The sequence below is a fragment of the Nuphar pumila genome, chromosome 15 (genome assembly GCF_984573655.1).
Source record: "Nuphar pumila chromosome 15, dmNupPumi1.hap1.1, whole genome shotgun sequence".
Taxonomy (NCBI): domain Eukaryota; kingdom Viridiplantae; phylum Streptophyta; class Magnoliopsida; order Nymphaeales; family Nymphaeaceae; genus Nuphar; species Nuphar pumila.
Window position 1 is genome coordinate 32,073,387 of NC_143263.1, and position 22,270 is coordinate 32,095,656.

General features: G+C 37.4%; 1 protein-coding gene across 1 annotated transcript; it reads left to right on the forward strand.

The window, feature by feature from the left end:
- Nucleotides 1-2,324: 2,324 nt before the first annotated feature.
- On the forward strand, nt 2,325-5,224 carry LOC149815030 (probably inactive leucine-rich repeat receptor-like protein kinase At5g48380). The gene is made up of 2 exons (XM_089989328.1): nt 2,325-3,767; nt 4,037-5,224. The coding sequence occupies exons 1-2, from the start codon at nt 2,934-2,936 to the stop codon at nt 5,042-5,044; spliced, it is 1,842 nt and encodes a 613-aa protein (XP_089845454.1). The 5' UTR covers nt 2,325-2,933; the 3' UTR covers nt 5,045-5,224.
- The last annotated feature ends 17,046 nt before the right edge of the window (nt 5,225-22,270 follow it).

The window sequence follows — 22,270 nt, forward strand, 5'->3', positions numbered from 1 at the left end:
AATGGATGTGGAAAGAACCGCTATGTTGGTTGCACCCTCATGAGTTCCACTGTCGGTTGAACTCATCAATGTCACCTACACTTGCCGGTTGTGTGATTGAGCACTTGGTTTTTACCAAATGATCTTTCCAAACTCACAATTTCCTCAAGAATGGTAAGCTAGCCCAAGAATCTTGAGTTCACCAGGAATCCCAAAACTTGAACACACATTCAAGCAAAGAGAGAAAAATCTCCACAACTCATAAGTTGTAATACTTAGAAAATCTCACAATGACAAAAAGCTTCCAAACCTCTTCTTATCTTGGCTTATATAGGCCTACCAAGGTGGTTTACAAAAACCTAGATTTCTTAAGTGGTTTAGCAACCCACGAGTGGTTTGAAGGAGGGGCGACTTCAACAAATCCAATTGACTCGGCACTGGCATGCGCACCTACCTCGCACGTGCACCTACCTCGCACGTTGCACATAGATCACGTGATGCAGGTAGCATGCACACGTGTGGGTCGCATGGCATGCATGGATCACATGGGGCCTTGCACTCATGTGCACTGCCCATGCGCATGCAGCACTCGCGTGTGGCGTGGGTGTGCATTGTGCCCTCAGTGTTGCGCTGTGCTGCACCTACGCGGTGCCCACAGTTTGTTCGGGTTATAAATTCAAAAAATAAAAAAATCAAGTTTGATGGATAAAATCTACATGATTTGTTTAGTCAACAATATGTTTTAGATGTTCTAATCTATACGGTTCATTGTATTGTGCAAGTAGATTTTTTAAGAGCTTCAAAAATCAATGGTGTACAATAAATTAAAGTTTCTCGATTGAAAATAGCATTTTTTTTTCAACCCAACTAATGGATCGAAAGCGTAATTCTAGTAAATGAACGGTCATGAACACATTGGTAGGGTTAGATTTATCAAATAAAGCTTACACATGCAAAGTTTTTATTAGATAGCACGATTATAATGTATAGTCTATTTTCCTGTAGAGAAAGGGAGAAAGAGTGTGGAAAATGCAGTATATAGAGAACATATGTGGGATCAAATTGATCAAATGAGGTACGCATCTTTGAATTTTTATTCAAGTGAGCCTGGATATATGCCATGGTATCAATCAATTTTTTGGCATTTTTTTTAATTTTTTTTAAATCTGGTACATATATGTTTTACGTGCTTGATTTTATAAAAATCAATCCTTGATTCAACTAATTACAATACATGAGCATGTTTTTATTTAAACTTGAAAATTGACCACTTAAAAATTTCATAAAATATTCAAACATAAAAAAATATAGTTATTCATTTAAGAAATACAATCTAAGTGTCATTCTTAACAAAAACAGACTATGTCATTAGGATTGTGAATATAAGTGTTACAAATATTCAGTCTATATGTATAGCTTAGTTGAAATATGGAAACCAGCAAAATATGTAAACTGATGCATCAAGATTTTCATAAATTTTTTATTTTTTTTAATTTTACCTGATGCGATTTAGATGCTTGATTTTATAGAATTAGACTCTTGGATCATCCGATTTAGATATATAAGATGAATCTTTTAATGCTTGAAAATCAGTGGCTCAAATTTTTTGTAAATATTCAACCATAAAATGATCCAAATTCCAAGCAAATGAACCATGACCAATGCATGTTATATTTGCAAAAAAACCTATAAAACTCTCAGTTTATACCAATTCACATATTTTGCTGGCTTATATATATATATATATATATATATATATATATATGAGAACTCAATATATGAGAACTAATGTGTGAACCATAATTTTTATGATTTTTTTATTCTTTTCTCTTGAATCTAATTGTGAGGATGTGATCTACATGCTTCGTTTTATAAGAACACGCTCTTGAATCACCCGATTTTGATGCATAAATACTATTTTTCAAGGTTTTAAAATCAATGGTTCATATTAAATATTCAATATTTTTTGATAAAAAATACCCACGATCCTGTGGTTGATTCCAAGCAAATTCATCATGCCAAGCACGTTAACATATGGTTGGATTTGCAAAACAAATGTTGAAAATGCCCATATTTCCGGTTCTCATATTTTGGTTCTCGTATTTTTAGTTTTCACTCGGAGTTTTCCTTTCTTCAGCGAGGTTTCTCTTCGTATAAAAAAAAATAAAGGACGGACAAAAAGACGAAAGGATGTATCAGTTGGTAGGGTTCACACTGACGGAGGGTAAGAGAGGTGTCAGTATACTGTATTCTCGCTAGTCAAGTCAACTTGATGGGACCAGCAATTATTTATGGTGTATTTATTGATTTATTTATAGAGTACAACAAACAATGCTACCATGATTAGGGCATTTTAGTTCTCTGAATTGGCGTTTTGCCCTCTTCTGCTGCCTTCCTCTTCCTCCATGGGAAGGAAGAACATGGCAGCCTTCTTCCCTCCTCCTCCAACAAATCCGATGGCTCTTCTTGCTCCTGCTGATCCTTGCTGCTGCTAGCATCTTCTCCTGAGTCCTTCCACATACAAAAGGAAGTATATTTCTGGTTTGAGGTAGATGGATCATATCCTTTACACCCTCGTGGGATTGCTGTAAATTTGATCTTGAATTTTTGCGACGGGGATGCGGGAAATTGGGTTTTCTTCATATGGGGAGGGTGGATTCTGCGGAAGAAGAGGTGGGTTTTCCTTAATTGGTCATGGTGATAGACATAGACTGTAGAATTTTCGGTCTTCTGTGTGTTTCTGGGGTGTTTAGAGCTTTCCTTTGCTTCCAGAGATTGAATGTGAGAGGAATATGATTTGGGTATTCTTGAGATTTTGGTGGTGATGTCGGATACTCTTTAAATTCTTGGGTTTTTGGTACTTTCATTTTGAGATTTTTGTTAGCATAAATAGTTGCAGAGAAGTTGGATGTAGTGGAGAAGAAGAGGAAGAAGTGGGATTTGTTTGGTTGATCATGATGATGAGTGCAAACTGGAGAATCTTTGGTTTTCTGTATATTCTCGCTGTGTTCTCGGTGAGCATAGATCCCTGCCGCTCTACTGAAACTGATATACAGTGCCTGACAACCCTACACGCGTCTTTGGTTGATCCCTTGAAGTCTTTGGCGTCCTGGAATTTTCAGAACACTTCAGAAGGTTTCATCTGTAACTTCATTGGCGTGGAGTGTTGGCACCCAAATGAGAACAGAGTCCTCAATATAAAACTCCCCTCCATGGGCCTTCAAGGGCAGTTCCCAGATGGTCTACAGAATTGCACCAGCATGACCGGGTTGGATCTTTCGAGCAACGAGCTATCCGGGCCCTTGCCGGCTGATATTTCTCGCAGAGTCAAATATGTGACTTCATTAGATCTCTCTTACAACAAGTTTTCTGGTAAAATCCCTGTTGACCTTGGAAACTGTACATATCTCAATACATTGAGATTGGACGGTAACCAGTTTACTGGCCAAATTCCCGGTGAAATTGGTAACCTCGATCGCCTCTCGCCTTTTACTGTTGCAAATAATAAGTTAACAGGCCAAATTCCTCCATTTCGGAAACCACAGGCTGCTGAAAACTTCGCAAATAATATTGGGCTTTGTGGGTATCCTTTAGTAGGTTGCCAATCTCAGAAAAAGAGTGGACATGTTATTGTTATCGCTGCAAGTGCTGGTGGTGCAGTCCTCTTGATCGCTGTACTCGTGATCGTCGTTTTGCTGCTATGCTTCCGCAGGAAGCCCAAGAAGAAGGATGAAGATATTGAGGGCAACAAATGGGCCAAGAGTATGAAGGGAGAAATAGGAGTAAAGGCAAGAAGATTTCTCTTATAGTTTTATTAGTAACACTTTTGTTGTTTTTGTTTCTTTTCTTATTTATTCATCTTTAAATGCATGGATTTTTGTTTTCAATTTGTCACCATGTTCGCATGTATAAATTCGCGTGGTTCAAATTTAGCCTGTTTGAAATATCAAAAAGAAAAGAAAATTATTTTATAGTTCATTTTCTTTTTGATTTGATCTTCACTTTGTTTTTTTAAATTTTTATATTTTAACAATAGATTATCGTTTTGGATATGCAGGTTTCCCTTTTTGAGAAATCTATTCCAAAAATGAAGCTGAGAGACCTAATGAAGTTTACTAACAATTTTAGCAAACATAATATCATAAGCTCAGGTAGAACAGGAACTGTGTACAAGGCAACCCTTCCAGATGGTTCATTTCTTGCAGTTAAACGACTTCAGGATTCTCAACATACCGAGAAGGAATTCAAGTCTGAAATGGAAACACTTGGAAAAGTAAGGCATCAGAATTTGGTTCCTCTCCTTGGTTTCTGCATCGCAAAAAAGGAACGGCTTTTGGTCTACAGGCACATGCCCAACGGGACATTGTACAAACAACTGCATGAACTTAAAGCTGATTCTGAACTTACGTCATGGCCTTTAAGACTGAGGATAAGTATTGGGGCAGCAAGAGGTTTTGCTTGGCTTCATCACAATTGCAATCCACGCATAATTCATCGGAATATTAGTTCCAACTGTATCCTGTTGGATGGTGACTATGAGCCAAAAATTTCTGATTTTGGGCTGGCCCGTCTTATGAATCCTGTGGACACCCATCTTAGCACTTATGTTAATGGTGAATTTGGTGATCTGGGTTATGTGGCTCCAGAATATGCACGCACACTGGTTGCTACTCCAAAGGGAGATGTGTACAGTTTTGGGGTAGTTCTGTTGGAAGTAATAACTGGTGAAGAACCCACTCATGTGGCAAATGCCCCAGAAACTTTCAAGGGAAGCCTGGTTGACTGGATTACTCTACTTTCAGGTGACTCTCTTGTTCAAGAAGCCATAGATAAGTCCCTGATTGGACGTGGTTTTGATGATGAGCTACTACAATTTTTACGAGTGGCATGTGCTTGTGTTCTCTCCGCCCCTAAGGAAAGGCCTTCTATGTTTGAAGTCTACCAGCTGCTAAGAGCTATAGGGCAGAAGTACCAATTTACAGCTTATGATGAAATGCCACTTGAACCTGGTAGTGTTGTTAGTGATTGCCCAGATGAACTAATTGTGGCAAAAGAAGCAAAGTGAATGCTATAGAAGGTACAACTTCAGCAACATATGCTAAAGTAAGAAAATGCCTTGGGTCTTTCCATCAGTCATGGTTCTTTTCTTTCTTTCTTAAATATTATGTGTGCTAAATATGTCTGTAAATCTAGAATACCTTTGTTATGGCTACCTGCATATTATAAATGTTTCAGGATACAATTATCACATCCCATAGCCTGCATATGATGGGGTGTTTTTGTCTTCTTCCTTTTTTTTTTGGAGATAATCACTAGATGCAAGTTTTCAACATGCAATGCTACATATATTTTCAATCTGTTGCGTGCACAGTTTAGTTAAGCTAAATGTAGTTTTTACCCCCAAATTAGTGTCATATCTCCATTTTTCCTTCGCAGCTAGAGAGTTGTATGTGCATGATCTTGGTTATGCCTGCTCACGTTGGACTTGCAGATAGATGCTTTCATTAATACATCTGAAATTCCAACTCTTATTGTTTTCACTATGTGGTCTGAGAACAGGGTATCCCAGGGACATGTCTTAATTTCAGAACACTATAATCCATATCTGGGTTATGGATGTATGCTATGAATTGTGATGGATAATTTGCTGTGTTTGTCATTGTCAAGAAAGGAACTAACCTGGCGGCCTAGAGGCATATGCATCTTGGCAACCCAGAGGCTCGTTTGATTAATTACCTAATAAGGTAAGATGTATGCGTGTCCAAAATGCAGCTATAGAGAATCTTGGTGGGCTAGAAATTTGTGATTCTGGTAAAATTATAGTGGTAATTGATCACCATAGTTTGTCTTTGGACACACATGCTCAGTTTGTCATTTCATCTAATCATCTTTATTTATTTTTGGACACCCGTTCTGGTGATTAATATTTATGAAAGCTTTGGAGGGGTACATGTTAACTTTGGGCATTTTATTTTCCAATCTTTTTCTGTACTGTGGTTGTTTATTCATTGCATATAGATGACAAGTTAAATTTAATGGTGCATATTTTAAAATTTAGACAGAAAAAATTGTTATCAGCGGCATAATGATATATGACGTTCATTACTGACTTGGTTCTTTATATTCCTTGTCGTTTTTAGATTTTTAAATTCTTCGATTCATTCTCTGTTTTTTCTAATGCCCAGGGAGTCGTCCTCAAAAATGTCCTGCCACCTTCCGTTACTTGCTTCCATTGTTTGCAAGTTATGGTACCAGGACACTCCCTGTTTTGCCCTCTGTACCCATGTAGACACGCTTATCTCCGTGTAGACATGCTTATCCCTGTGTCGACAGGCTTCGACACCCAGATACACCATTTTACTTTCTGTAATACAAGTTTGTATTCAATTTATAATTTATAATTATATTTACACTTTATAACTTTATTTTTTCAGTATATAATATATATTTTAGATATGGCATATATATTTAGATTATATTCAGTTTATTTTGAATATATATATATATATATATAGCCGTGTTCCAGTACCTGCATTTTTTTAAATTGTCATGTCCTACCTGCACTCATACCCGGTGACAGCTTGCAAGTGGATGTTTGATTTTTCTTCTCATTTTTTCCTATATTTTCCCCTTTTTTTCTTACATTGGAGTATGTTTTAGTGGTGCTAGCACATTAAGTCACTCTGTGGCTTATTGCACAGATGCTTCTTGTTCTTTTTTCATCTTGCTTCATCAGCCTTTTTGTCTCTCGTGAAACTATGAGTTTTTTCTCTTTTATGAGCTCTACATGCTGCTGTTGTTGATGCACTCCAAACAATCTCAGGTTCTGGGGCATGTTTGGATTAAGTGAGGTAGGTACGAATGAAGTTTGAATCTGGATATGAGGTAATGCATGTGATGATTCTTTTGAGATTGGATCAAATGGACTTAGGTCTACTTTCATGATAGTTTTTTTGGATATGGGGATATGAGGGTTCAAGATGGGTTTAAGAAGATCCGACAAAATGAATTTGGACTCATCACGTGATTTTAGATCCAAATCTTCTTTAATTTGATTTAAGCTTTGAGTGGGTTCTGAGCGAGGTTTTATGTTAGGCTTGTTGGAATTGGATTTTATATGGGTCTCTCCTATTTGGGTATGAGTAGTTTTAAAGACATGTAGGGGTCTCTCTTCTTGTATTAACTTTGCTTCAATATCCAATACACATTTGATAACTTGCTCTAACGATGTGAGATTAGATCTTGCGGCTTGTGGGTTATTTTGAATAAGCGAATGAGTTTAGATTAATTGTAGATCTTGGGTGAAGTTGTATCTTGGATTGATAGGAAGATAAGTTTGGGTAGGGTTCATTTAGACTGAGGTTGTTGGATGTAGGTAGGATCCGATTGGGTTGCATAGGATGGTAATTGGGCATAGATAAGGCGTAATTTTATCGTGATAGAATCTAAATAATAACATGCAATTGGACCCATATTTTATTGGGACCACTTCTGGATCAAAGTTTGAGAATGATAAGATTGGTTTGAACCTGATCTAGACCCATAATATTGTTGAGTTTGGTTTTGACTCTATTTATATTGAAACTGAGGCTATGTTTGGATCTAATAAGATCCATTTTGGGTGGGGTTAGGACTGAAATTTTGGGTTCATGCTAGCTGAAAAATTGTTCAATCTGCACCCCTAAATGTCGCCAATTCGAGAAAAGCAACGAAGAGCGATAGCTCATGTTTTGATCAATGCTTACTCTCTAAGTTGAATACTTGATGAATATCGAATCTGGTAGGATTATTCCATCAAATCGTCTAATCAAGCGAAATGAGGGGAACCGTTCATTTGCTTTGTTAGGATCTCCCTCAATCTTCGCGAACAAGGCAAGCAAACCTAAGATCTAATACCAACTGATGCACCCTTGATCTCGAGGACAAAAAATTTACGTTACCCTACTTCTATACAGAAAGACAAGAATAATAGAAATTCAATAATAAAATAATTATAAAACTAAAGAAATAATTAGAATCTCAATCAATCAAACCTCCTCCTAACAATCCCTATAATAAGTATTTATAGAGAATACGAGGACCTCTAATCCTAATTAAATCTTAGATGAATATATTATATGATAAAAATATCCAAATTCAAATAAACAAATTTAGATCACTCTAAACTAAATTAGATCCAAATGAATCTCTTATGAACCCGAATTTTAGCTACTCGGCTCCTGCATCATAGAGTGAGAACCCACAAAAAACCTATCAGCAAGCCTCCATTATGGTGGTAGGGCTGGGAAACAAGCCCAGCCACTCATGGCTCTGCTCATGTTCAACTTGTAAAGAGCTTGTTTGAACTCATAAAATAGACTTGGCAAGCTGAATATAAGCAATAGGTATTCTGCTTGGCTTGACTCGTACAAGCTCGTTAGACAATAATATTTTAAATATATCTTACATGTATTTTTTTTGTAAACCTATTTCTTCTAGCTTTAAAAGAATGTGTTTTTTTCTGCAAACAAGCCAAGCCAAGCCAGCTCGAGCTCGAATTCGGCTTGGCTTGCCACAACGAGGCAAGCTTGAACACTTCAAGCTCGGCTCCTTCAGCTTGTTTACCAGCCCTATCGGGTGGTGCTGCCACTTGCACGGAAATCAGAAAGAAAAGATGCTTTAGCAATTAACATGTCATGATTTTGGATTGAATTCGACTAAAAAAAAAATGTCAGGATCTATCACAGCTCGGTCGTTCGATTGCTTCCCTAGATTTGAGTTTTATAACGCCACAATTATTTGACATATCATATTATTTCTCTTTCTACAATAATATTGAAACATGGGCACAATATCTGGATGCTTTTTACTTTTTATTTTTTTAATCTTCAAAACCCTTCCACTATATACAAGTGGATCTGACTCCCTTGCATCAATCATTTTCTTGCATGTAGTGGGGAACACGACCTAAAATGGGTAACCTACGTATAGGTGCCCAAGGTATATGACAAATATACATTCACACATTTCAGTTTTCAAATATTTAAAACAAATGTCTCTTAACTTTTTAAGAAATTGCTCAGATTACCAGCTGAGTTACTTTTATCCACCTAAATCTGCTTTTGGCTTGAAAATGATAGTTTTAACTTTTCTTTTTCTTTTCTTAAGCATAAATTCATATAGGTGCCAACCTTTTACCCTTGATCCCAACATTTTATCTGAAATTCTTAATATGGGTCATAGTTTTTTTTAAAACTGTCAAATATGGACCTTAGGTAACATCAATCATCTTGAACAATGTGATTTCTTTATGTTTCCTGTGTGTTGTTCTTTGAAATTGAAAAATACTCATTCATCCTTATAAATAAGAAAAAGGTAAATACTTTGAACACTTGATTATGAAGCATATTATTGTAATTTAACGTATCTATTGACTTAGTTAATAGATAATGATTTACATAGGCCTTTGTTTGGCAGTTTTCAGAAAAACAAAAACTTATATCAGCAAATTCATAAACATAAGGCCCGTTTTTGAGATTAGGGGCAAAAGATTGGCCTCTAAATGAAAATTTCCCTTTTTCCAATTATTGAATGATATTTTTAGCTTCTCATTTTTGTAGATGCATTTAAAGGAAAGTAAATAGTTTTAGAAGGTAAAAGTAATACAGAGGCGGCAGGCGGCCTACAGCCAGTTTATGAGAAAGTGAAGCGTTTTCTTCAAATATTTGAAACCTGAGGCAGCTAAACATAAATAAGCCACAGGTGAGGGACCTATAGATAAAATTCCCAAGATAAATTCTACTGAAAAGGCTGTAGGTCTTTTGTTCAAGCGTATGCGGTTCTAGAGAAATTCTGTTATGACCGTTAATAAATAGATAAAAATAAATAAATAGATAAACATTAAGTGAACCTCATTCCCAGGCAAGTTCCTCATTATTAAAATAAATAAATAGATAAGAATTAAAGGCCATCAAATCAAAAGTTAGGTCTTGATCAGATGGGGACTTCCACGCAGACCATACAATTCATATCTTACAAAATCCAAATTTGAAAGTCAGACTACTTTTTTGGATTGTTTGGCGAAGCAATTGCTCAGGGATTTGGTAGTGGTAGGCTATTTTGTGAATATGGCTTCATCAAAATAAGGGTTCATCTTTCACCTTGTTGAAATCTTCTCCTTAGGAAAGAATAAGTCAACTTTGGTGTTATTGGATCCGACCATAGGGATATCAAATATGTTTGTTGGATTCATGTATTGGATCTAGAGTTAGATACCATAAGAGAATCTAATGACCCAGTGGGTCCTTGATATGTGAGCCACCCAAAGAGTGGTCAGCCTACAACTCATTGAATTCCCAAAACAGTTAGAATAACTATCAGACTGGGCTGCGAACTGGCTATCCAGGAGAGGCTACTTTAACCTAACACCTGCATTCTTCAGGAGAGATTGATATTTGTATCGATGACATTCCTCCTAAAGCAAGCCGGATTTTTTTTTCTATCTCCCATTCCCTTCTTCTCTATCGAACTGGTGCTCCTCCCTCAATGTACACAATTCGGTCACAAAGCCCCAATAGTAGTATCATAGCTTCGGTGATTGTTGTGCTCGTGTAGCAAGGTTGGAGCCCAGACTCGTTGGCAACACCATGAAAGTCATGGTCAGGATCTCTGGTTTATTAGGGTGAGGATGAAGGAGAGCGTCGTCAGCACCTACTACGATGGAGGGTTCGTGGAGGAGGAATCTACTGAGAGAATCCCTTTGCCGAATGATCGTGCCCCACAGCCGGCTGCCTTTGTTGCCTAAGTGTTAAGATTGGTTTTCATGTTGTTAAGATTTGTTTCCACGTTTATTTGTTTCCTCATTTGACAGATGATCTCCGGAGGATCACGAATGATGTTTGTTTCCTCATTTGACGGATGATCTCCAGAGGATCACAAATGATGGATCACTTATATTTTCTCATTTCCTCAAGATAAGCTTATTTGTATTTTCCATTATAATTTTATTACTTTACTAGGTAGTCATCCAATTGTATAAAAGGGACTCTATATGCAAAATGTAAAGAGATATAAAATATCTCATTTTCCCAATTGAGAGTTTCAATCGTTCTTCTTTACAACGATTTCTACAAATCGTTACTCAAGTGTAAGTGCAAATCGTTACATAGGTATTGCAGGCTGAGTGCAAATCGTCATATGGTATCAAAGCATTAAGATCTAGTCCTTGTTGTGCATCTTCGGCCTTTCTTTTACGTTCATATTTTGTTTGAACGTCTGTGGACAGAAGCTCACAACCAGATCGTCACTTCTTTTTGTGCTACCGTATCATTCATCCCATGGTATCAGAGCAGTAAGTTCATATTATCTGCATCATTCAGATAGTCCAGGCTCAATCCTGATTACTCAATTACTGGATGGTGACAATTACCCTACGTGGAGCAGGGCCATGACAATGGCGTTAAGTGTAAAGAATAAAGTCGGTTTCATAGACGGTACACTACTGTGATCATCACAAAATTTTTCCTCTTGTAATATTCTCTCTCTTCCCTCTCTTTTCCTTTTCCAACCTCTATTTCTTCCTTTTTGAAGGGAGAAAAATAAAAGAGAGAAAAGAAAGAGAGAAAAGAAAGAAGAGAAGAGAAGAGAAGAGAAGAGAAGAGAAGAGAAGAGAAGAGAAGAGGAATTCTTTTGCGGGTCTCACTTGACCTTAATTTAGAAAATATTTGAAATAACTCGCCTCCGTTTTTGAAATATTTTGCGGGAAAACTGGGAGACGGGATCCGCTCGTCGGTACGAGGTTCGACCGTTCCTGGCGCCTTTACCAGGGGTAATCGAACCAAGGGTCGAATTCATGCCTTTTGTTTTGCTAAGAAATTATCTTAGAACTTATCCTAAGTTTAAATGCATAAAGAATCATGCTTGTGCAAATGCAAAGATGTATGCTCTTTTTGAAAATATTTTAAAGAATTCTCAAGTGTTTCTGAGATGAATCTGATAAAGTGAAGAAATGATTTTTAACTTAGAACTTAAGATTAAAGTTCTAAGTATTTAGAATAATCAAGAGCTTGGAAATATGAATCTGGATTTGGAAAATGATCTTGAAACTGAGAGAAAAGAGAAGAAAGAAAATTTCAAAGTCATAAATGGACTTTGAATTAGAAATTTGAACTTGGATGAATATTTGGAATGGAATTGGATTCTATCTGTGAAATTTTTAGGAGGAAAATGGGGAAAATGGTTTTGAGAAATAGAATAGAGTTGGAATTTCAAGATGAAATCTGAATCCAAGATCTGGATTCTGAATAGAATTCAAAGTTGAAGTTTGAATTTAGGATGGGAAATGGGAGCTTGATTTGAAAGCTGGAATGAAATGGAATTGATTTTAAGGATTGGAAAAGTGGAATTTGGATTTGGAATTTTGAATGGAATTGGATTCAAGATTTGAAATCCAAGATGAGATTTGGATCTAAAATTTTGAATGGAATTGGATTCAAGATTTGGAATCCAAGATGAAATTTGGATCTGGAGTCTAAGATCCAAGATAGAATTGGATTCTGGACCCTAAAATGGAGTTGGATCTGAAGTCTGAGATCCAAAGTAAAATGGGATTCTGGATCCTAAATGGAATTTGGATATGCAATCTGAGATCCAAAGTAGAATTGGTTTTGGATCCTAAATGGATTTTGGATCTGAAACCTGAGATCCAAGATGAGTTGGGTTCTGGATCCTAGTATGAATTTGGATCTGAAGTCTGAGATCCAAAAAGTAGAATTGTATTTAGAAGACTGGATCCAAGTTGGTCTAACTTTGGATTTGGGTCTTGAAAGTCCAAGTGGGACTTTTGAAGCTGGATCTAGGTTTTGAAAGCCCAGATTGAATTTTAAAATTTAAGAAGAGTCAAGATTCAAAATCAATCTCAAACTTGCGATTTTGATTTTGAAGATAAGAAGATAAACTTGATTTTTGAATTTGAAGATAAATCAGAAACTTTAAAGTCAAATTGAACTTTGAAATTGAATTTTGAATTGAGTTGGAAATTTGAAGTTTGAATATAAAATGATTTTGGAATTTCAAAGTCAAATTGGACTTTGAAATTGAATTTTTGAATCTTGAAATAAGATAGAATTGGATTTGATGAAGAAGAAGAATCACTTGGAATTTTGAAAAAGGAAATTTTGAAAATATGGTGCAATTCTATCCTAGATGATGAAATGAATTTAAAGATTTTGAATTTGGATTTTGAAAAGCTATCCCATTCTTTAAATGAATTAAAAATGAGGTTGAAGACATAATACATCCCTGACTATGGTCATTGAATGTATTATGTAATAACTACATTTAAATTCAAGTGAAGAATAAAATACATTTTGGTGCTTTTATAGAATTTAAAATAAAATGAACCCTCAACATACCCTGACTATGGCCATTGGTATATATTTTGAGTTAATTTTAAGTTAAATTCTGATAAAAGAAGAAAATATTTAAGGAAAATATGATGAATTTTGAAAATGGATCCAGTGTGGATCCAGTGTTATTTTGTAAAAGATAAAAAATGCTAAGTTTTGTCCACACCCTGACTATGGCCATTGATGTGGATCATCAACTTAGTATCAATTACCTCTTACGAAATGGTGCACGTGTCATTCGTGTTTCACCATTGGTAAGAATTTGAGAAATAAAGGCAAAATGTATGAAAAACAAGTAATTCAATGATATTTACAATGCCCATCCATTCTACCTAAAGCAGGAAACGTAGATTCTCATTAAGATCTAAATTATTACAAGTTTTACATTTAAAAATACAAATCTCAAGGGATGATGCTTTCTTCATATTCCCTGCAAAACACTTGATTAATATATATATATAAAAAATGAAAAGAAATTGCATATATCACATGGGTATCTAAAAAACATGTTCATATATCAAGGAAAAGGATGGAGAATGACTTACATACCTATATATATACATATATATGTATATATATGCATGCCTATACACACATGAGTATATACAAGTATATATATGTATGTATATGCATATATATTCATATATATATATCTGTATATATATATATATATACACATCATATCTGATATACATTTAATGCAGGGGAATGAGAATGATGCTGATTTGCAATATGAAGGATCTGTGCTGCTACGTAATGCCATAGAATGTAAATATGGATGAATGAAGATGATAGTGAATAGATCGACTGGAATATAATGAGATGGACATGACAGATGGTCATGATGCAACTGACATACCCGCAATGACTGGGTGATAAATAGTGGATGAAATGATGAAATGTGTTATGTAATGATGAATAGGTATTAATTTGCTAAAGTGATAGGGAAGATGTGTAGCAGCGATGGTATGCTGTTGTGAAAATCTGCAGTGAATGCAGTAAGTGTGGGCTGAAGGTGGGTGCAGTTACAGATAGTGGTGGCAGCAAGGTAGATGCTGCGATGGGTGATCTAATACAAACCTGCGATGCAAAATGATGGTGGCGGCATAAAGGGGCAGGCTAATGGTCTTAACCACTGCAGAATATATGACAGGGCATGGGGGTAGGCAAAATGGAGTGATGATAGCAACATCAATACTTTGACATCATATACAATAACCCCAGCTCTGCCGCTGGACACTACATCAGGAACTGAAATCCAATCAAGTTTTTGCTCTTTTCACTTACCAGAAGCTGTCATAAAAGCATTAAAAATATTACAAGCGAAAGGTGCAATAACAGTTCTTAACCCCTTAAATGGGAATCCTGAAGGAGTGAGTTTAAAGTAAATACCAAGCACAGGGATTTGCAAATGAGGTTCACAATATGTAAATAATGTTTACCAATACAACTCAAAATATAATTTGGAATATGCAGAATGCAGGTGAACACTTTCTTAGGGTGTTGAGAAGTATAACAGTGGGGTAAAGTGTTGTGCACAGAGGATATAGTGTTTGAAAGCTGTTGAACATAGTTGAATGAGATGCACAAGTATTTAGCAGGTAGCTATTATACAGAAAATGACAATGAAGTGTTCAAAAGAATGTGCAGCAGTGGAGGTGGAGATGCTGAAATATGAACTGCACTGTAGCCGTGAGCTATTATGAACATTCCTAACAGGGGATGGTGTGTATGTATATAAAGATTGCTAAAATTTGAATGGGAATGTTGTTGGGCGTGCACAGGGCATGCATCTACATTCTGCAAGTAGTATTGCAGCAACATAGTACATGCGTAGCAGTAGTGGAAGGCTGACGCTCAGTATGGTAGGTAATGACTGAAAGCAATATGTAGGTGATATGAATGAGGGACTGATGATGAGTAATTTGACCATGTGATTAACGCTAACACTTAGTAAAAAAAAAAACTGGATATCCTTTCCTTAGAATCTGAATCAGCATTGTAAGATAAATGCACAGCAAAGAGCCAAAGAATCACAGACAAATCATCTAGAAAAATGCAATTATGTTCATGGTCTCGTAGGCCATTGCCTCGAGGGCTCAATCAAATACCCAAATCTCGACCTTGGTCGACAACATCAAATAGAAGCATCTGACATTTTCCCTTTCAGGTAAAAGCCAATGTGTAGGGTCAATGAATCCCAATAAAAGGGAAAACCTTATGATCCTATATAGACACATGATTATACCTATCGAAGCAGCCTGTGAAGATAAAGGTTGAGACTGATTATCATTATGTGATCGACCGCTGTAACCTTCACAGACCATATTCTAACAAATTAAAAATGTCATGCAATACATTCAAACATTGCAATACCTTCAAATCATTCAAGTCATTACAATACATTTCAATATATTCAAATAATTCAAATCATTTACATCAAATATTGCAATACATTCAAATCATTCAAACATGTTACAATACATTCAAATCATAACTCTATACGTATCAAAGATACATAATCAAAGAATAAAAAACGTCATGCAATATATTCAAACATTGCAATACCTTCAAATCATTCAAATTATTGCAATACATTCAAATAATTCAAATCATTTACATCAAATATTGCAATACATTCAAATCATAACTCTATACGTATCGAAGATATATAATCAAAGAATAAAAAATGTCATGCAATACATTCAAACATTGCAATACCTTCAAATCATTTAAATCATTGCAATACATTCAAATAATTTAAAGCATTCACATCAAATATTGCAATACATTCAAATCATTCAAACACATTACAATACATTCAAATTATAACTCTATACGTATCAAAGATACATTCTAACAAATAAAAAATGTCATGCAATACATTCAAGCATTGCAATACTTTCAAATCATTACAATACATTTTAATACATTCAAATAATTCAAATCATTCACATCAAATATTGCAATACATTCAAATCATTCAAACATGTTACAATATATTCTAATTACAACTCTATACGTATCGAAGGTACATAATCAAAGAATAAAAAATGTCATGCAATACATTCAAACATTTCAATACATTTAAACCATTCAAATCATTGCAATACATTCAGTACATTCAAATAATTCACATCAAATAGAGGTTTGTATTACAAGATTTATTTCACTAGCTCGGGAATTCTTTCTCATCACTTGTTTGACTTTCATATTCTTCTTCTTCATCCTCCTATTCTTCATCTTTGTCTGCCCATCCACTTGGTATATCATTTAGATCATATTCTTCCATGAATGTTTCTTCGACCAATAGAGATATGACATGCATACCATATGCGACATCGTGACCAAAAGAGAAGTCATATATATCATCTGATTGATAGTAATTACTATCTTCAGTTAACTTGTCTTCCTGTAACTGATCATACTGGGGGTATAGTTTGGACTTCACCTTGCAAACTACCCACCATTCATTTTTATCTGACTTCTTTGTACTCAGATATGAAATATAGTAAACTTGTTGAGCTTGCGAGGCTAATATGAATGGTCCATATGTTCTAAACCTTGATTTATAATTCACCTCCATAATGCCTTAAGCTTTATTGACTCTTGTTGTAGTGAGATCAAACCAATGACACTTGAATAAAGTTACCCTATTATTTATGCCTAAGTAAGTCAACTCCATTATTTCTTCTATAACACCGTAGTAATCATGTTCATTTTCACCGTAGCTGCTACCCTTGACACACATGCCACTATTCATCGTTGATTTGTTTACACCGTAGTCTTTTGTATGGAATCGATAACCATTTATGATGTACCCATTGTAACATTGCACAACTTTTGTCGGACCATTTTGTAAATCACATATTCCTTTGATTTTTAACATCACCATGACGGACCAGCAAACATAAACAATGATTGTGATCACAACCAATTAAGTAACTTAATGTTGTTTACACAAAGACAATTTATGTCAACGTCCTTACCAACTCTTTCAATCATGCCACAAACTTAGTTTCACGTTCTTTTTGTACTTCTGCATCAATGAGATATAAAAGTTCTCTTCGCAACTCCAGATCAAATTGTCTGCACTTATCAAATACTTATATTACTGAACCATGTATGTACGTATAGAACATAAAAGGATATAAATTTATGTTGCGTCTACATATACTTACTTGATTTATGGGTCGATCACTGAGCAATTAAAAATGATATAGATTTGTGTTGCGTCTTGCTCTCGATCTTCCAAGAGTCTTGACCGGCAACTGCCAAAGGCATGCCCAAGTGGTTGAAATATCGACAGTTTTTCAGCTACAGTAAATTGTTCTCCATCATCGTTACGAGGTAAGCATATGTAACATGTTGAAATGTGATGTTCAAAGTACATAAGTGAGAAATTTGAAATCTCTTCTAAAGTGTACGCCTCACAAATAGAGTCATCTACTCTTGCTTTATCCTGAACCTTTTTTTTAGGTCAAACATGCATCTGTCAAAAATCTACATCTCAGATTACAATAAATTTCTCAATAGCAAGGATCAATAGAGACAAGAAAATATTTTGACGCTTCATACACAAGCTTAGAAGAAGGTTGTATGGAGTTACAAATACTGACAAACATGAGTATGGAGTTGATCTACCCCCAAATGGATTAAATTCATCTGTATATAGACCGAGCCTAACATTTCTCACTTCCATTGTGAAATTTTGATGAGTATGATCAAAGTGCTTCCAAGCTTCCGCGTCAACAGAATGCATGATCTTGTCTTCATCATGTCAAACTTTATTTGTATGTCATCTCATGTGTTTAGCTGTCCTCAAAGACATATACAATTGTAGCAATCTAGGGGTGAGAGAGAAGTAACATAGCGACTTTTATGACACTTCTTTTGACCTCGTGCTACCATTGCCTCTTGTCTTTAGCTTGAACCGAGAATGCCCACATGAAGGGCATGATCTGCTATTTTCCTGATCTTTAAAATACAACATGCAGTGAGTTGGACAAGCATCTATCTTTTGATACCCTATACCTAGAACGTTGACCATAACCTTCACACGATAGAAATTTTGTGGTAATTTCTTATCTTTGGGCAACATACTCTTCACAATAGATCACAAACGGTCAAAACATGATTGACTCAAATTAAACTCGAACTTCAAATTCAGTAGTTAAAGAACTGCAGACAAGATAATGTGACTCTCACAACCATTCTAAAGTAGCTCATCAGCATCTTTAAGTAAGTCATAAAATCTGCTAGCTGTATCATTTGGTGCTTCTTCCTCTACCCCAGTTGTTACATCACTAGGACCCATAGCAGAACTCAGTTCTGGTTCTGCGACATCAAATATCAAATCCATATAAGGATTATCGTGCACCACATCCACCCGTGCATTAAAATTGTTCCTAAATTCTTCACCACAAAGCGTTTAATTCTGATAATCACTCACAAAACTCTTTTTGTATAGGTAATGTCTAACGTTATGAGGTTCTACAAATCGATTGTTCTTACAAATCTTCACGTGAGACCTAATCCGACCTGTGGGATTTACTGTACTGACACTTGCCATTGCAAATTCAATAAAACTTTCAACACCATCCATATATTCAAGTGATACCTCATTGTCAACTATCATACAGTATATCCATTCACAGTTTGCAGTCATTTTGTCGTATGATGTTACCAATAGTATCCTAACCAGTTAAAAGAGAATCATCAGAATGCTATAATGAAGAAAATATCAAATTTATCATGCATTCGTGGTAGATGTAATGATTTGATATATATCACGCGCGCGCGCACACACACACGCACACACACACACAAGCACACACACACACACACACACACATATATATATATATATATATATATATATATATATATATATATATATATATATATATATATAATGCCATACAATCACAACAATTATGATGCATGTATTGATAACTTAATATTTCCATGTGCAAACTATTCATAACACGATACATTCATTTGAAACATGTTTTCATGATATAATTTCACATGAAAGACATAATCAAATTGAAAGTAACTTCATGCAAGCATGAATACAATCACATCAAACATTGCAATACATTCAACTCATTCATATCAAAACAATGTCAAACATATACCTGCAACAAATACCTACAACAAATACACTCTAATATTCCGCTAAATACTACCATGACTAGCATGAAATTCAAACTCTAAAAATAAGAACACTTCTATTCTCATACATTAAAATCATGCTCAGCATGATCTCCGAACTCCATCAAAGTAGTCCTAGATATTCACAACTAGGTGAATGTATGAACAGAAAAATGTTGCATCCAAGGAATTAAATAACCTATGATGCACATGCATCACTTACTCACCACAGATATTTAGCTGATTTGTATTGCTTTTGTCACTTACTTACCACGGGTGGCGGGACACAAGCGGGATTCATTGAGAAATCTGTAAGAGACATTGTGTTAAAATAAAGTTTATTACCCGATAACAAGGACGGTGACGTTCCCTGTCAAAAATGAGCTCAGATAGGAAGACACAACCCTCTGGTGAAAGCGAGACAGACAGGGGCGCTGCCCCTATCGGCAATAAGGTCAAGGCAGGGAGGTCTCACCCCCTCTTGTATCAGTCATGAGGCAGGGAGGTCTCGCCCCCTGCAGAGGCTAAATTTCTCGGCAGGGGGATCCGCCCTCTGCCAGGCAAAATGGTAAGAGGATTCGCCCCCTGCCTGGCAAAACAGAGACCCCCTGCCAAAATTATCGAGGAGAGGGAGCGAACCACCCCCTACCAAGGAAAACAAAAGGGCAAGGGGCTTCTCTCCCTGCAGATCATTCTTCGATAGCGGACAAGGGGAGAGGAGGGGGGGGGGGCTTGTCGGCAAAGTCAAGAGGACAGGGGGTCCCCTGTCGGCAAAGTCAAGATGACAGGGGGGGCCCTATCAGCATTCAAAAGGACAGGGTCGAAGCCCCCTGTCATGCCAGAGAAAAAGAGGTGATCGGGGCCTCTGCCAGCCCCCCGCCAACTACACATGGGTGGGGAGGGCCCGACTGAAGCTGTCGAGTCTCTGTTGGCCCTCCGACAACCGTAGGGGGAAGGGGGCGACTACACCGTAAGGGAAAGGGAAATGTTTACCTGCGTTTGGGGCTCGTCGGATGGGGCTCTCCGAAAAATCCAGAGGGGGAGCAATGAGAGAGAGAACGGGAAGGGGCAAGAGAGTTTGACGGGCGTCGGTCGGGCAGGAGGGAAAACGAAGGTCGACGGGCGCCGGTCGGGCGGGCTACGGGAGGTCGACGGTCAGGCGGGCAACGTGAGGTCGCCTGGCAGTGGGCGACAGGAGGCAGACGGACGGGCGGGCCAACGGAAGTTGCTAGGGGTCGGTCGAGTAGGCGATGGGAGGTCGCCGGTCGGGCGAGCGATGGAAGGTCGCCTGATGGCGGGCGGGCAACGATAGGATGACGAGTGGTGGTCGGGCGACGGGAGGCAGACGGGCAGAGGTCGGGCGATTGATGAAACATAAAGGAAAAATGAGCTCATATTAAGGATTTACGAAAAATTTAGCGACGGATTAACGATGGCAAACTTTTGTTGCCAATGCCATCGCAAATGTGTGACAAGGTAACGACATAAAATGTTTTATGCTGAGCTGTCGCGAAGTTGCGACAGAATTTGAGACAAAATTTTGTTGTCGCTAATTCGTGATGAATTTCTGATAGAATTTTTTCTGTCGCTAAAACCATAAATAAATCAAATGTTAGTGATGGATAGTTTTCTCTAGCTAATCCATCTTATTGGCAAAGAAAAAAATCCATCGGCAATTTCTGTGGTTAATTAAGGTTTTTCTGTAGTGTATGCAAGATAAAAAGAGATATAAAATATCTCATTTTTTGCAATTGAGAGTTTCAATCGTTCAACTTTACAACATTTCTATAAATCGTTACTTAAGTGTAAGTGCAAATAGTCACAGGCGGCTGAGTGCAAATCGTCAGACTGAGTGAGGCAGTGAAGGAAGCTGTAAAAGAAAAAAAAACTGCGAACTCCTTGTTACTGAGGCTCTCGACCTCCCTCACGAAGTCATACATCGGTGGCACCCGCCGTCCCCCTTGCTCCTAGCGAGCATGCCGACGGTGAAGATGGCAAACATCTAGCCAGGTGCTGCCGGCAAGTACCCGCAGGGACCATCAACGAGAATGACATTCAAGTCAACGCCATGGAGCTCGTTGGGGAGGTCATTGATGGCAAGCGCGCTGTCGGAGAAGAGGAGGTTATGAACCGGCTGGTAGTCGAAGGTGGCGCTAGCCACCACCGTCCATCAGAGCTCCTTTATCTCTGCCACCTTCGTAGTGTACTACATATTGTAGGCCATCCCCGGCGGACGCCGATGCTCGGCGCTGGAGGGAAACAGCTGCAGTGTCAGGGGAGGTGAAGGGAATTCCTCCGCTAGTCAGCCGTGCCCTGTGGCCCATCGAACAATTATTCTGAAAGAAGGGGATCGTCGGAGGCAACACCTGCCAGTCGAATGCCACTGTCAATGGTTCTTACCGCCAGATAAGAGGGGCTACAAGCAGATCGAATGGCTCCCCTCGCCCGAAATCCCAAGGACCGTCGACTGAGCCCGACGGTTCTGTCTAAGGGAGCAGCCACATAGGAGTAGGGTCGTCCACCGGAAATCCCAAGAACCGCTGGTTGAGACAGGTAGTGCTGTGTGAGGAAAAATGCTACAGAGTGGAGACCCCTCCACCGGTCGACCAAACCTTGCGGCCCGCAGGACGGTGGTGTCGGAACCACAGCGACAGCTGCGGAGGACATTGTTGAAGAAGAAAAAAAAAATCTTTGGGGTTTGAGAAGGGTCGAGAACCCGTTCTTCCTTTTCTGCATTTTTTTGTGATTTT